The sequence below is a fragment of the Hemiscyllium ocellatum genome, chromosome 4 (genome assembly GCF_020745735.1).
Source record: "Hemiscyllium ocellatum isolate sHemOce1 chromosome 4, sHemOce1.pat.X.cur, whole genome shotgun sequence".
Lineage (NCBI taxonomy): Eukaryota > Metazoa > Chordata > Chondrichthyes > Orectolobiformes > Hemiscylliidae > Hemiscyllium > Hemiscyllium ocellatum.
This window is the reverse complement of record NC_083404.1, coordinates 25,692,080-25,709,006: the sequence shown is the minus strand read 5'-3', so window position 1 is coordinate 25,709,006 and position 16,927 is coordinate 25,692,080. Positions and strand designations below refer to the sequence as shown.

The 16,927-nt window shown below is 38.0% G+C and overlaps 1 protein-coding gene across 4 annotated transcripts in view; it reads left to right on the top strand.

Moving 5' to 3' along the window:
- trps1 (trichorhinophalangeal syndrome I) overlaps nucleotides 1–16,927 on the top strand; it is a 219,542-nt gene that overhangs the window by 183,101 nt on the left and 19,514 nt on the right. For all 4 annotated transcript variants that reach the window (XM_060822824.1, XM_060822820.1, XM_060822823.1 and 1 more), the window contains exon 5: nucleotides 15,797–15,919. In XM_060822824.1, coding sequence (XP_060678807.1) covers nucleotides 15,797–15,919 — 123 coding nt within the window. The remainder of the gene's footprint in view (nucleotides 1–15,796; nucleotides 15,920–16,927) is intronic.

Here is a 16,927-nt window from a genome sequence, read left to right as displayed (position 1 = left end):
GTAGTTAATCTGCGGAACTCAATGCTGCAGAGGCCTGGAGAGACCAAGTCATTGATTGTATTTAAAACAGAGATAAATAGGTTTCTGATTGGTAAGGGGATCAAGTATTACAGTGAGAAGGCAGGAGAATGGGGTTGAGAGACATATCAGCTCTGATTGAATGGTGGAGCAGACTCGCTGGGCCAAATGGCCTAATTCTGCTACACAGCAGTCTTCTGGCAACATCTGACAGAGTTAACATTTCAAGTCCAATATTACTTTTTCAGAAAAAGAAATGTATATTAGAATTGAAATATCAACTCTGTTTCTGTCTCCACAAATGCTTCCAAACTTGCTGAGTTTCTCCAGCACTTGTTGCTTTTTATTTCAGATCTCCAGTATCTGTAGTATTTTGCTTCATTTTTAAAAAGTGGGTCCTCATGTTTACAATTCCCTTATCCTCGGTAAGATAAGTGAATCAGATTGCCGCAAGTCCACATTTCGAAAGCTATTCATATTGTGAGTCAGAGACTGCAGATTTGGATGCTGCCTGAACTGCTGTGCTCTTCCAGCACCACTGATCCAGAATATTGTGAGTCAGAGTTGACTCTAATCATCAGAGTGTCTTGAATATAATTGACACCAGAATTTGGGGTGGACTTTTTCACTCCCTTGAGTGATGTGGGCAGTGGCGAGAATGTTGGGAAAATGAAAAATCCAGAATCTTTGATGTTGAGAGAAAAGTTTCCAAGTTCCTCCTGCTTATTTAAATGGGGAGGTCAGAATATCACTAAGTAACATCAACTACCCTGCATGCATGGAATCCCAACAGTGTGAAAGCAGGCAATTCAGCCCATCGAGTCCTACCAGGCTCCAAAGATCAACCCATCCTATCCCTGTAACCCTGCATTTCCCATGACTAATCCACCTAGCATGCACATCCTGGACATTATGGGCAATTTAGCATGACCAGTGCATCTACCCTGCACATCTTTGGACTGTGGGAGGAAACCAGAGTACCTGGAGGAAACTCATACAGACAGAGGGAGAATGTGCAAGCTCCATGCAGACAGTCACCCAAGGCTGGAATTCAATTTGGACCTCTGGCGTTGCTAGGCAACAGTGCTAACTGCTGACCCACCACATTGTCCCATGCACTTGTATCTCTTTATGAGTCCAACTCACTTCATTTCCGTGTAGCTCCCATCTCTTCTTTTCTTCCCTGAGCAACTAGACAATGCCTATTCCCAATGTGAAAGCCATAGCGTTTACTTAGCGGCAGTGATTCATCACTTGCTTGTCTGGGTCGTAATCTACCTCTGTCTGTACCACGATGTTCCTGCATGCTCCATTAACCTTCTCCCTGCACTGCTCTATGTTGAATTTCACCCAAGACACTGCAATAACCTGGGCTGCTATCTGTGTCCCGGCTGGCAGGATCTGGTGGTTAGCTATCCTTTCCTAACCAGAAGGACATAGCACTGTCCTTCTTTCCATCACTCCATCCGTCAGCTCCTCCAGGTTCTCGTAAGCAAATCAAGGAGCTGTTCTGGGCTATTTCCTTTGGGATAATGGTGGAAGAGCACAGTGTGAAAGGTGCTTCCTGGCTGGCAGCATCTGAAGTGGCATGCAGCTGGATTTTAAATGTGACATCAACAGTGGGAACACTGGAGTGCTTCACAGCAGTGAGCACTCCCACTACTTCTGCTGCACAATGGCTGAGGTGGGGGCAGAAGAATCCAGTAGCATACTTACTGAGAAAAGGAATGGAAGATTGAGAGGAAAGTTGCCATTGTGCATGGTGGACCAAATCCTTGAATCTCACTCGAGAAAACACTTTGCCAAAAAAAAATGTGTTGAAAAGCATTTATATCAAGTCTGAAATTGAATCTCTGTTTTTATTGGCACTTCACTTGAAATTCTGCATTTAAGATTTTTCTATTGGATTTTTGGATCTCTCTCTCTTTCAACTCTGTGTTAAGAGTTTTATCATTTAGGGAATATATCAATTCTCTTTATCCTGAAAATATATTGAACTGTTTTTACCACATCTCTGCCCACATTTCACAATCTTTCGATATCCTACAGTTTTGTACATTCTCCTCACACTTTTGTAGCCTTGTTGAGAAACGTTGGCTTTCCTCTAACTTCATATCCAAATTAACTTATGTATCTTTAGAACAAACAAAATTTAAATACTAATCCATTATGGCTGAAGGACCATTTGCACCATCTGGGAAATATTTTTAAAATCTTATTTTCTGTGTCTTAACTTTTAGCAATAGGTCTGTCAATTAATAAACTTATTTTCACCTAAGCAATACATCTCTTGTATTGCACTTTATAAAATCCAAGCATGTCACATTTATTGTGTTTCTTTTCACTATAGTTATTTTATTTGACCTGTTTGGACCTGTTATTGACACATCTCTGCAACAGGTGGGAGCTGAACCTTGGCCAGCTAGCTCAGAGGCAGGGATTCTACTACACCCCAAGACCCTCCCTTTGCGGTACATATTTTCTTTAGAACCTGTTTAGATATGTGAGCAGTTGTGCAGCATGTAAAGCATGAACCTGGATCTCCTGGCTTATGGGCAGGGACATTACCACTACGCCACCAGAGCTGTCTCCCTTGGACTTTATACTTGGGAATTTCCAAAAGCATTTAATTGGATATAGCCAGCAATTTTTAAATGTATTTTTCCTGATTAATCTAGATGTTTCTAAGTGTTTGCTCATTTTATCCCTATTGCAGTCAAGCCGTTGCTCTATTACTGCCATAAGGCTAGCTGTTCTATAACTATCTTGTTAATCCTTCCCCCCTTTTTTGGAGCAGGGATATAACATTCACAACCTCTAGCTTTTTAGTTCTATATGTGTTAATAAAGAATTCTCAAAATTCTGGTTAGAATGTCTGTTATTTGCTGATTATACTCTATTTGGACTGATCTCTTACATAATATAGCCCTATATGACATAGATACCTTTTCAGTAAAAATGTATATTATTGGTTTCTCTTCAGATATTCCTGTAGTCGGGCTTCATCCGCCTTTGTGGAGAAAAAGATATAAAGTTTAAATACCAAATCAGCATTTCAACTATTCCTCTATATCTAAATATGCCGTACAGTACAGCACTCAGCTATCAGGTCTCGTTTTGATCCTCAGTCACCAACTTTAGCTATGCCAACAGTTAGGGTGGTTTATTAGCTTCAGTGCCCAAATCTTAAGAATTCAAGAACATCTGCTCTTCCCTAGTGGAATCCAGATGCAGCTGTTAAAATTTTGTCATTACTAAATAGGTATGCATTCCACTGCAGGCTCTTTCAACACAGTTAAATGTCACAAGGAGCCTCATAGGGGCAATATTGAGCAACCAAGTGATAGACAACCATGCTGTGCAAAGAGATAATGGGGTATGTAATTAGTCACATGGGTGTGTTTTAAGAATTGTCTTAAGTGAAAAACCAGGGAGAGGGGAGGAGGTTTAGGAAGGCAATTCAAGAGTCTTGGGCTTTGGCAGCTAAAGACATGCCCACCAGTAATGGAGTTATTAAAGACACGGATATGCAGCAGGTCAGTATTGGCAGGTTGTAGGGCAAGGGAGATTGAGATGCGCAGCAATTGAATAACATCTGCCACTGACAGCCATGATTCATATGACAATTGGTGTTTTGGGTGGAGAACTGTGGAGCCATACTCCTTCAGGAAGAAGAAAATGGGAAAATATGTTTATGCTTTACTTTAAATGAAAATTCCTTCCACGAGTGAGAAAATGCATTGGCTCCTTTGCTTTAACATGAAGATGTAAAATAAAGTTGATATCATAAAAATGTTCAGCCCTTCCATCACCCTTACAAAAAAAAACAAATAAAAAAGTGATCATTTGTCATGTATTGAGAAAACCCTTCAGAAATTGAAAGTAATTTAGGAACCACATGACAATGAAGTCAAAAAGAAATGACCAGAGCTCAGACCTGTGTCCTTCAAAAACATTAAAACTCAGACCTCACCCAACGTTTACTTAAAAGCAGTTAGTCTGGGGCTTTATGACAGCTTCTGTTTAATATCGAAACAATGTGCACTTTGTACTATAATATCTCATTCTTTTTAAAGCATGATATCATCTGAATATTAGTACAGAAGGTCAGCTAATTAAAAATAATAAAGGCATCTACTCTTCAAAATAAGTTTTAAAGCACAAAGGGTCAGGAAGTTAAATTAACCTGACCAACACTGCACTGTTGAAGCCATGATGTTAGCAGTGACTCTTCAGTACATTTAGCAGTACATTTACAGCAGGTTACAGTGGGCATGGGTTTAGTAGGCGACTGAGGTTCCCGCACTCCACTGAAATGCTGAGGGTGAGCTCACCCCTTCCTCCAGCAGCTCACCTCCAGGGATATAATGTTTGGAGGGCTGTTACTTGATTTAGGACAGGTCCACTGCCATCAACTGGTCCAGAAGTCCTCAGGGTGCTGCTGGCTAGTCATTGGCCAGTGCTTCTTTGGTTCCCACTGTCGCTCTGCAAGCAGTGGCCATCACCAGCACTATAACAGTCCTGAAACCCTTAAAGGCTTCAAATTTCAACAGCACATTTGAGGCTAGATAAACCTAGAGGAATGCAGGAACAAGAATCGGTTGGTATAAAACTTTCAAAGAACACCTCCATGTTTGAGCAGTGGTTTTAAAAGAAGGGGGCAATCTCTTGGGTAAATGTCTGTGTGGAGTTTGCACATTCTCCCCGCGTCTGCGTGGGTTTCCTCCGGTTGCTCTGGTTTCCTCCCACAGTCCAAAGATATGCGGGTCAGGTGAATTGGCCATGCTAAATTGCCCGTAGTGTTAGGTGAAGAGGTAAATGTAGGGGAATGGGGCTGGGTGGGTTGCTCTTCGGAGGGTCGGTGTGGACATGTTGGTCCAAAGGGCCTGTTTCCACACTAAGTAATCTAATCTAAATGAGAAGTTAGAAACCCGATTTTGAAAAATTACTAATTTTTAAGTTTAAAGTCCCAGATAACAGTTCAAACTGAATATATAATTTATGTACAAATGCTGAATGCTTAATGGGAACTCAATTTATTAGATGTCAGTGGTTCAGGGTAGTGAAGTTGTTTTGTAAATAGCTTTATATCTGTATTGTAGAGTAATTTTAATATGTCTTTAATCAGCTCAGGATTTCCTTCTGCACTAGAACTGGCGATCTGTAATTGGAAGCAAACTAGCTATTGAGTTTGTCCCAAAGTATTCAGGGCAAGCGGTTCCATGTAAGCAGAAATTGGATCTGTAATGACTATCGGTGTCATTCTTTTGTTTTATTAATTCAAAGGATTTTTTCAGGATCTCACACTTACTCTATTCCTCCACCCTCAACTCCTGTTAAATTAGAAGTCAAGATATGGAAATGTGCCTACAGTAATGTCTTTTTTGGAATATTGTTAGTCTAGCAATCTCTTCAGTCCATGTGTTATCCATTTCTCTGCCTATCACTGCCTTTGCAGATTAAACTAAAGAGTGTATCATTGGCTGCGAAATCTAGTAACTGAATGTATTTAATGTATTCTTGTGCCCCATTTCTCCAGCATGGTTTCATTATCTAATTTTCAATAGCTTGTAAATCTTTCTTATTATAAATAAGTGCTTTGTTTCTGACTAGTTCTTTTTTGGCATTCCCTTCCTCTCAGAAGGTAACACCGGATGTATGTTTCCTTCTGGGATTGTCTAGTTTTGAACTAGGCAGTTTGTAAGTTTTTTTCTGTTCTCAGTGTAAGGGATGTCGTTTCAGGGGAATAAAACACTTTAAATTTTAGCTAAACCAAGCTGCAAGCATCAGCCACTTTTGTTTCTAGGTCCAGGATCACTAAAAACTTGGTGAAGCTGTCTGTTCGGACTCAGTCCTGTTGTTCTCTTTCTGACTCAGAGGTGAAACACCAGCAGCTAACCCATAGCACAAACCTGCTCCAAATTACTGAGGGGTTTTCAACTGCTCATCAAAAACTGTCTCAAGTCAGAACTGGACAATTGAAATCAGATTTTAAAAACTGAATTATTTCCTTTTAATTTTTGTATTTTGGCACAATGGCAGTAATGAAATCTTCAGCTTAATTTTCAAAGTATAAATCAGAATTCTTGATCAATGTCCTCCTTTTAACATGTCCTGACAGTTCAGTTTTGGACTTAGTTATTTATTTATTCACCTGAAGTCATTATTGATGTCAAGTGGAGACACTGAAATTTGACATTTTATTTGCCGTAGGGAATCTCTGGTTACCCCAATCCTGCTGTCATCTCACATTCAAATGTTTCCTTCCAGTAGGTATTTTCTTTCCACTTGATAACAAATGGGGATGAGTGCTATAATGAATAATAGCTGTATTATGAGCCTTGCATTTTGTATAATAAAAACCAATTGCAATCTCTAGATTCTAGAAGCAACAGGGGCAGATAAAGGAGTTCTTGACTTGAAGAAGAGTGCCAAGTTACAGTTAACTTTATATTTTCTGTCTGCTGCTCTGGTTGTAGTGAGCTACCTCTGGAAACATCAGAGTGAATGTCTTTATCTGCCATTCACATGCAACCATCTCAAAGTTCACAGGAAGGTGCCTCTTTCGGCCATCTGGCTGAAATGATGTTTTGTTTCTGGTCTTTCAGCCTGGGTTTGTTGTAGGTCATGATTTGTCACATTTGGGACCTGCACTGACTGCTGTTTGCGGCCAGAAGTCACCCAACCTTGTAATGCAGTATTTTGAGTTTAATGAATGCGACCTATAATATTTATGTTTCTTTAACTTTGTGCAAGTGCAAATCCCATCAATAGGAACTGATAATTATTTGATTTAAAATATTCTTGGCCAACAAATTCCAAGATCATTCCTTTTTAAATTTCTTAAGAATAATCCTGAACTTCGGTGAAATTTTGAATATTTTTTGTTCTTTTAAGCTAGGATTGAAGGTTTTCTCACTAGGGGATGGATAGAGATGTGGGTGGGGTCAGATCCCTAACCACAAACTACTCATTTAGGACTACAGCTGAATCTGTATTACAGACACTTGCCAGAAACATGCATCCTGTGAACTAGAAGCAGTATATAATTGATTCACCTTTTCACAAAACTATTTATATCTCCCAACATGGAGGCACAAACACAGTTGTGTGTGCATGGATGGAGACTAAACAGAGGTGTGGGATTGTGAGGGAGAAGATAAGAGGAAATGAATTTGGTGGAAGCAAGATAAACAACTTTCTACCAAGAGAGTTCTGCTCATGTTTTTTTTTTGAAACAGCAGAAATAAGTTCAATGGAGTTGAAAAACTAAGAGGTTGAAGGAATATGTAGAAACTCAATGGAATAAATAAGCTTGATATAGCCATCTGGAAAATCAGGATTTAGTGCTGGTGGTAAGGTTAGTCTATTGGGAGATGGGAGGAAACATCAGAGGGTGAATATTTAATTTCAGCCAGGCAGGGAATCTTCTATTGTATAACAACAGTGTACTTTTTTTCCCCCAGCAGGTTGGATGATATTAGGTTGAAATAGCTATCAACACCTCTCTGAATGAAGTAAGAGGTGATCAGTAAGTGCTGGCTTTTCCACCGACACCCACATCCCATCAAATAATAAAGAAAAGCACAGATCCAGGTTTAGAGCAAGGTAGTTTTGAGTGAGTAGAGGGAGAGAGAGTCAGAGGACAGCAGGAACTAAACAGGCAACATTTCTTAGGCAGCAGAGGAAAAGCTGGAGTTGCTCATTTCCCAGGAAATTGGGAATACAGGCTTGCATTTAGTTGAAAAATCCAAAAACATGGAGATGAAGATGACACAAGAACTGGACATTGTGTTAAATATAGAATTCATTGAGGGGCAGATGAAACTTGCCTTGCTTGAGGAGTGATTATGTAAGCTTTGAAAGGAATCAATTGAAGAATGCAATAAAAATGTGGCAATAAATGGAATTAGGAGTGGTTAAGATAAATTGAAGAGGAAGAAAGGTGGTAAGGCTTGTCTGACCTCCAAATGTCATTTGAATTTCAGATTGCTCCTGAGAGAAAGGATTTTTTTTTATGAAACCATTGAAGGAGTTAAAGAATAACAGAACAGGGCAGTTACATATTGAAAAGATGCTGTTAAAGAGAGTGGGCATGTATAATACTCTATGACTGGCTATGTCATACGTAGAAGGTTTTTTTTCACGAGCAACAATATCTGTTACCTTGAGGGAAAAGGAAAGAAATCTTTTGAATCCAAAGACCAATGAGATTTTTAAAATATGAGGGCAAAGTAATTTGAAGGAAAATTGTTGCATTCTGTGTAACGACAGGACAAACATATTTGAAAATAACGAATGATGCTACAGCCTAATGTGTTTCTCAGAAGCTTTACTTATCCAAACTTTTGTGAATGGGACATCTGCCTATGAAATCATGCAACTCTAATACCTGTCCCTTGTGTAGGCAGGAGTAGTTTTTGTTGGGTTCTTGGAAGTAAGTTTTGAACAGAAACACTGGCTGAATTTTCTTTGTCACTTCTCCTTGTAACTGTTGCCATAACTATCATCACAGACCGCGAACTGAACAACTTTATTTCTTTTAATCTTACTGGCAGCACTTCCATTAGCAAATATAAGAAAATTGGAAAGTATTAAGAGCAACAGTGTGCCTGTTGAATATTGTTGCATGGCATTAAAAACAAACAAAACTGTCACAGAGCAGCAATTCATTAGTTTAAGATGGAAATGCTTTTTACAATTTTTTTCCATTAAGTTTGAAACTGCAGTGTGCTGTAACCTTGTATATCTGAAGTAACAACTGGTGTAAAGAAATCTGGAAATAAAAACATCTGGAATTTGAACATCTGACATTTGACATAATGTCTGATGCCTGTTCGTATCTTAAAGGTATTGGATTGACAGTTACGCATATCGTGCTGCAATACTAAAAGCAAAGTTATGTGCTTTAAGGGGAAAAATTAAGCAAGTGAATCATTCACAAACCATTCCCAGGTGAAAGGATTCAATGACTAGAAACTGATATCCAATATTGTAGCCAGATGTTGAACAACATTCATTTTGTCTTAATATTTTCTTCTGGGGAAATGTATTTAAATTAGATAATATCAGAACCCATAAATAGACCATTTGGAAAATGGACAAGTCTACATGACACCCTCTATCTGAATTTGGTGAGTGTATAAGCCGTGCGATAGCAAATATAGATTATCGTTTTGCGCATGCTAGACATGAATCAACATGGGGGGAAAGGTAAAACTACAGGATCAGATTGATCAGTCTGCCATTCCTTTTCTCTACAAAGACAATGTTCTACCATGAAAAAATGTTCATGACAGGGGAAAAAAAAATGAATTTGCACATGGGGGAAAACTAAGACAATTGGAGCTTTCTTCTACAGCAGCTGCAGAGCCAACAAAACTGCAAAAGCAGAAGCTGGCAGAACAAGATAGGTATTAGTTTTTGCAGATGGTAGTGCAGACAAGTTGGAGATTGAACAGGAAGCCGCGTACGTGAGGTATTTCATGGGGATAGCCTATTACCTTACTTAACTGGTCTAATCACTCCTGAGACCCTTACTTCTGTATAATTAGAAATTATTGCATTTCCCTCTAAGTACTTGACTAAATTATCCAACAATGTGTAGGATGCAAGCCACACAAAGCCTTTCTGTTCAAGAAGTTCTGTATTTTCCTTTAAAACAAGGTTCTGAAGCAAAGTTTGTTCTACACTGCCAAGATTATTAGATAATCTTCGATAGAAGAAACTTTGTGACACTTGTATTTTAGTTTGTAAATAGTATCACAAAACAGCTAATTTTATTACCAAACACACCAAATATATTCCTTCTAAAGTACCGCACCATAACAAGTGCTATTCATACAGAGGAATAATTTGGATATTTTCAGCGACGCAGACTTTCTTGATAACTATCATGCAATACAAACATCATGAAAGAAAGATTAATATCCTAATGATCTTGATATATTTCAACAAGTGATCACACAGCGTCTAATATTGTTGCTTGTCGTATGCTAATTTTGTTTGAGCTGATTGCTATTACAAAGGGTGTAATTAGATCTGTTGGATTTTTATTGACTGCATTATTTCTGCAAACAAAGAGAGAGGAGAAGGAGTAGGGTCCTCAACAGTACAGTCAAGGAAATGCATGTTCCCTACGATTGTTTGTGAGCATGAATCAGAGCTTGAGGAAATGTAATTTGTCATGGCAATTGTTTATTAGTAATGTTAATAATCACTGTGCCAGTAGTGGTCTAAATCTTTTAGTTTTTCTGTTTAAAATTTGCAAACTTATTGCATTGGAATTCTAATCAAATCTTGTTATAATTTATTTCAAATCTTGCGATAATTTAATTCAAGAAAGATATTAACTTTTTCACATTAACCAAAGCGACCAATGGTGAACTAAACATTGATAGTAATGGAATTGTGGTTTGAGGGATGGAGGATGTGGATAAGGGGAAGGGAGAACTTATTTTTTGAAAGGGTAATTGTAAGACTGAGTTTTCAACTGTTTATTGCTAACTGAAAACATTTCTAGAATCAAGTTAAATTATTACAGTCATTTCAAGTTTTATAGCTGTGCAGTCTACCAGTACTCATTGCTTTTGGCTACACTCATTTTCCTTGTATCAATGATTAATGGACAATGTTGAATGTTGGAGTGAGCAGGCATCAGCAAATGCGAGATTGTAATTAGTTTAGCTGACGAGTCCTTCAATGGCACTTGCATCTGGATGGAAAAATTACCCTATAGGGAACTGGCTGCTCACCAGGTTTTTTTTCTGTAATACATTGTGAAACGCCAGATGAATCAAGTGCCTTTTTGTTCCAAGAAACTGCTTGAGTCTTGAAGGCAGAAATATGCCTATAAAAGCCATCTACTTTGAATATATCTGAGTACAATTATTAGCATTGTACTCTCTCTGGATATTTTTTGGTGAACATTCAATTGATAAAGAAAGATCTTCGAAAAATTAAAATTTTAAACATGTTAATACTTTTTGACAATTTATTGAAATGTTTTAATTTTTGAGAAGTACTTACAGAAATTAAAAGGAAGTGGAATGATTTTATTACTATCATATGTATCTAATTTTCCAATGATTTGATTATGATAGCGAGGTTTGAGAAGATTTGTAGCTCAGATTGAGGTTCTGGATGTAAGTTTGCTTGCTGAGCTGGAAGGTTCGTTTCCAGACGTTTTGTCACCAAACTAAGTAACATCATCAGTGAGCCTCAGGATAAAGCACTGGTAGTACGGCCCACTTTTTATTTATGTGTTTAGGTTTCCTTCGGTTGGTGATGTCATTTCCTGTGGTGATGTCATTTCCTGTTATTTTTCTCAGGGGGTAGTAAATGTTGATAGAGTTCAGGATGCCACGCTTCTCGTGCATGTCTCTGTTTGGCTTGTCCTAGGATGGATGTGTTGTCCCAAAGTCGTATCCTTCCTCAGCTGTATGTAAACACACCAGTGAGAGTGGGTCATGTCTTTTTGTGGCAGGTTGATGTTCAATATCCTGGTGGCTAGAGTTCTGTCTGTTTGTCCAATGTAGTGTTTGTTACAGTTCTTGCAAGGTATTTTGTAAATGCCATTAGTTTTGCTTGTTGTTTGGATAGAGTCTTTCAAGTTCATTAGCTGCTGTTTTAGTGTGTTGGTGGGTTTGTGAGCTACCATGATGCTAAGAGGTCTGAATAGTCTGGTAGTCATTTCTGAGAGGTCTCTGATGTAGGGAAGAGTGGCTAGGGTTTCTGGACGGGTCTTGTGTGCTTGTTTGGGCTTGTTGCTGAGAAATTGGCGGACAGTGTTCATTCGTTTTGAATACACGTTATAGGTGATTTTCCTCTGCTCTTCGCAGTTCCTCTGTGTTACAGTGTGTGTTGGAGTGTTGAAATAATGTTCTGATGCAGCTTCATTTCTGGATGTTGTGATGATTGCTTCTGTCGTTCAGTATTTGGTCTGTATGTATTTTTTGATTATGAATTAAAGTCCCTTTTTTGTGCTCCTTTATGAACAGTAGAGCATGTAATTTTAAACGATTGTAAGTCTCAGACCTGAATTGATTAAAAATAGCTTGCATTTACACAATGGCACTAGAGTTTTATCATTCAATTCTCTCTGAATTGCTTAACTACAAAAGAGAATGAGGGCATTTTGTATCACTTGATGAAACTGTTTTGCACTTCGGTATGTATAGACTATATCATAGACAGTTTAACAGTTATAATGGACTCATTTCACCCATTTAGAACATTAAATAACATGGTTATGTTTTCTATAACCATTTAAAAAATGGCTATGTTTTCTTGGCAAAAAAAAGTAGCATTTGTAAAAGAGATGAATGGAGAAGTATTCTTAAGAAGTATGGAAAAGAATTTGAAATTACAACTATTTAAAATTTGCATCTGTATATATGGCTAAACTATTATTGGCCTAAGAATGCAAACAAGTTATTATAATCTGGTCAGATATTTGCAATGCTTGTGCAATCATAGATTACACTTCATGAAATGAAGTGCATTATCTGGCATTATCCAGCAGATGTTGTACACCCTGGGAACAAAACTTAAGTGGAGGGGGGTATTGCACAGTACAGTCTTCCAAAGGTGAGATTCCATTCTTCTCTACATCCATGACAAATAATGAGATGCTATAAACATCTCAAGTATAGAAACCCATTGTTGGTCATGCTGAAGAGATTGTAATTCACACTTAAGATATAAGTCTGAAACTTTTATTTGTGTTTCAATGGGACAGCTGTGTTTGCACTAATTCTAGTAGTTTTCTCTGTTCCTACATTGCACAAACATTTTTCAATTCTGTGCTGTATTACCCTGTGATTTTGGCTAGAATTCTTTCTTCATCAGGACTGGGTTGAGATTGATTAAGCTCATTCCCTCCACTTCACACCTCACAGTTGGCAGAGAAAAGATATTTTCATTTAGCAATCTGGCATGGTCTTAAACTTGGAAGTAAAAACTTTTACCTTCACTTTATTATTACATTCATTTATTGTTTTTGTGGATTTAGAATCAGCAATAGGACATCATTAATTTACTTAGGTATGTAAAAATTGAACAACATTTGAACATCTATAATTTAAGGAGCAACAGCTCCATTCCTATTATGTATCTGTAAAATCAGGATTATTGAACAAGTTGAAAATCTATAAAAATGTAAAAAAAAAGCTTGAATTATGTTCACAGTTAGCAAAATCTTTCAACAACGTGCTGTGCACACTATGCATATATGCATACGAAACTGGACTACTGGAGCAGGTCAGACACTAGATTTTCTGTAATGAGTAACTCACTTTCTGACTCTGCAAAGCTGGAGGGGATGCAACTCCAGCAACATTCATGAAGATCATCAGCATCCAGGATAAAGCAGCCCATGTGAATGACACCCTATTTACCGTCTTCAGCATTCATTCCTTTTATCATTAGATCACTGGGCTGCAGCATGCACTATCAGCAAGGAACAGTGCAACAAATCAACAAGGCCTCTCCACCAACACCAGTAAAACCTTTGTCTTTTTATCCCTTGAAGAGCTGGGCAGCAGACACACGACAATGCTCCACCATCCCCAAGTGTCTTTCAAGTTACATGCCATCCTGACTTGGAAACATCCTGCTGTGGCTTCACTGTCACTGGAAATCATCATCTCACAACACTAAGAGACTTACTATCACTATATGGACTAGAGCAGCTCAATAAGATAGCTCACCATGACAACCTCAGAAGTAATTAGGGATAAGCAATAGGTATTGCTCTTGGCAATGATATTCACACCCTAGAATGAATTTTTAACAAGTACATGTGGTGTAAGTATTTCTCAGTCAAGTTTTTTGTAATCTTATGTTCAGTGTAATAAGAAAAAAATGATGTTGTAATGCCATAAAATGAAAATTTATTTGCTACAGAATTGAATAAAACACCCAGAGTAAGGCCAACTTTATTTACCATTTAGCAACAGAAAATTCTAAATAATCCTCAGTTGGATTAATATACTGATGAGTTTGACATAATTGGCTGTCCAAAACAGCATGTTTTCTGGCATGCATAGTTCTAATAATCTACATCGAAATTTTAAAATTTAGAATAAAAAGTACTAAATGAGCTTCTCCTAAAGTTCAATATTTCACTTTTCTTGAGTGAATGGGAGAGGTGGGAACCCCTGCAGCAGGCATGAGGCCATAAGGTGCTTCACAACTGGGGTATCCTATACAGAACAGAGAAAAATCAAAACTCACAGCTGGCAGCAGTTGTCAGGTCATTGTTGTGCAGTCACAGCAGGGTGACCTACTGGCACAACTGTGACTGTAGCATCTTGGCAGGTCTGTGGTGGAATGAGTGAGAGGAGGTTTTGAGGCCGCTCACAATGCACACTGACACATACTGCATGCGCACACAGGCACACACACACACAATGCACATATACACATTTTTACACACACAATGTCCATACAATATACACACACACACATAACAGAAAACACAGGAATATTTGTCCTGCTGCCACGAGGCTTTATATCACAGACTCCAGCATTTTCAGTTGCTGTCCACCATCGGGAAAATCACTATGGCACTGTCAACATTCCTTCAATTGGCCTGCTAATGAGTGTAATTAATATGTCTGAGTTGAAAATCCTTCTTGCAAGATCACTCAGTTTTTTTCCAGATCCCACTTCCTTAACTGACTTGTGGAAACTGGAAAAATCTAGACCTCTGAATCAAAGATTTTGAGAGTTCAAATTCCATTTGAGTAAGTTGAGTGCATTGCAGAAGACTGCAGAGTGAGCAAGCCCATGACCAATTTTAGCCCATTTTCAAATGAGGAACACTGATATAAAATCTGATCATAAAAGTCTGGATCATAAAATATAGATGTGTTGTGCTGGCACATTTCCACCAATATCACAATGCACAGAGTGGCATTGGCAACATTTGAGATGATCGCTAGGTGAAGATTTGACACTGAGAAGGAAGGAATTAGATGTATCCCATCTGAGGAAGAAGGATGAATGGATTAAGAATCTAGCTGTGGTTGCACCTGAGCTGTTCAATGCTGCAGATGTAGAAATAAGTGATAAAAGGAATATAATACAAGATTTAAAACTCAATTCTGGGGCAGAACAGAAGTTTAAAGTTAAAACTGGGCAAGCAGTCACAGAGTTAGTTATATTTCTGGACACGAATGTCTTACATAATGGTTCATTCCCGTAAGTGTAAATTGGGGGCTAGTTATATTAAAACACTTAAAGCTGCTCATCTGCACTTGTCACTAATAATGGATAGACAGTTGTTAACAATCCACTATTTAAAATTTGTGATTTGAGAGTTATAATTTGTATTTGTATTATGTCAGGCCAATTGTGTTGTTTAATTACTAAAGATTTGACAATTATTAAAAAGGTGAAACAGGGTACTTCTTTTATCACTTACTTAAAGCTTTCAAATTAAATTTCTTTGCAACTTATTTTTATAGAGATGCAAAATTAGTTATGTTTGTCTTAAACAATTTGTATTCTACAAATAGATACCAGGTTAACATGATCACTTTTGTTAGAACTGCGTATCGATGTAATAATGCTTTTATTTGTTTCCTATATTTAATTGATCACTGATTTATTATTATACATTTCAGTTATTGTGAAGAGGCATAATTAAAAGTGACCTTATTGTGATCAACTTACTTTCTTGGTTATTTCTGCCAGAAGGGAAACAAAACACTCGTGTTGATTTGTCCTAACTTCACAGATCACGTGATATACCTTTGACCTTTTGCTGTTGCAGAGACGAAGAGGTTCTGGAGTCTTCTGTGCCAACTGCCTGACCACAAAGACCTCTCTTTGGCGAAAGAATGCAAACGGTGGATATGTATGTAACGCATGTGGCCTGTACCAGAAGCTGCATTCGGTAGGAAGAACCCATTAGTTGTTTGGGAAAATGTTTGTAAAGATTGTTCAAACTGGCCAGATGTCTCACATGGTTCCATTTAATGGAATCCATTTCTTGGGTTCTGCAATTAATTACTCTGAAGGGAGTGTGTGTGTGTGTGTGTGTGTGTGTGTGTGTGTGTGTGTGTGTGATTTTCAAATGTAGACTTAGTATTTGATTTTGTTACAAGTGTATTGGCACATGTCCTTTAACACTTCATAAGTTACGCTGAGAGTAACATTTCAGTGGCAGCTAGTTATTGTAGATTTAGAAGAAATCAGAAGGTAACGCAAGTTTCTGCGAGAACAGAATTAATTGTTTGCAGTAATTTTTCATACATCTGCCACTTTTTAAAAGCAGTCTGTGAGCTCATCTACATGATTTTAAGTACATACAATATATGCCAGTGAAACAGTCTTTTCAGGCAAATAGTCCATGCTGGTGTTTGTGATCCATGCAATCCACTTCCCCAATATCATTGCAATCCTCTATTCCCTTCTTCCTGACTTATTTACTTAGTTTCCCCTTGAACACATTTATATTATTTACTTCTGTTTTAGACAATAGACAATAGGTGCAGGAGTAGGCTATTTCAGCCCTTCAAGCCTGCACCGCCATTCAATATGATCATGGCTAATCATTCCTAATTAGTATCCTCTTCCTGCCTTATCTCTATAACCCTTGATTCCACTATCTTTTATCTCCATAGAGACCGATAACATTTATAATGAAATTTGAATTTCCAGTTAATACCGAAAGGACGACACAATATGATTTTAGGCTAAAGAATAGAAGCAGTATTGCAGTGTAGGCAGCTTATACTTTAAACCACAGAATGGTATGGCATCTTCTTATATTTAGCATAACTGAGGAAACACACTTCACAGGACATTGGTGAGGCCTCTTCTGGAATACTTGTCCAGTTCTGGTCGCCCTGTTATAGGAAAGATATTATTAAGCTAGACAGAGTCCAAAAGAGATCTACCA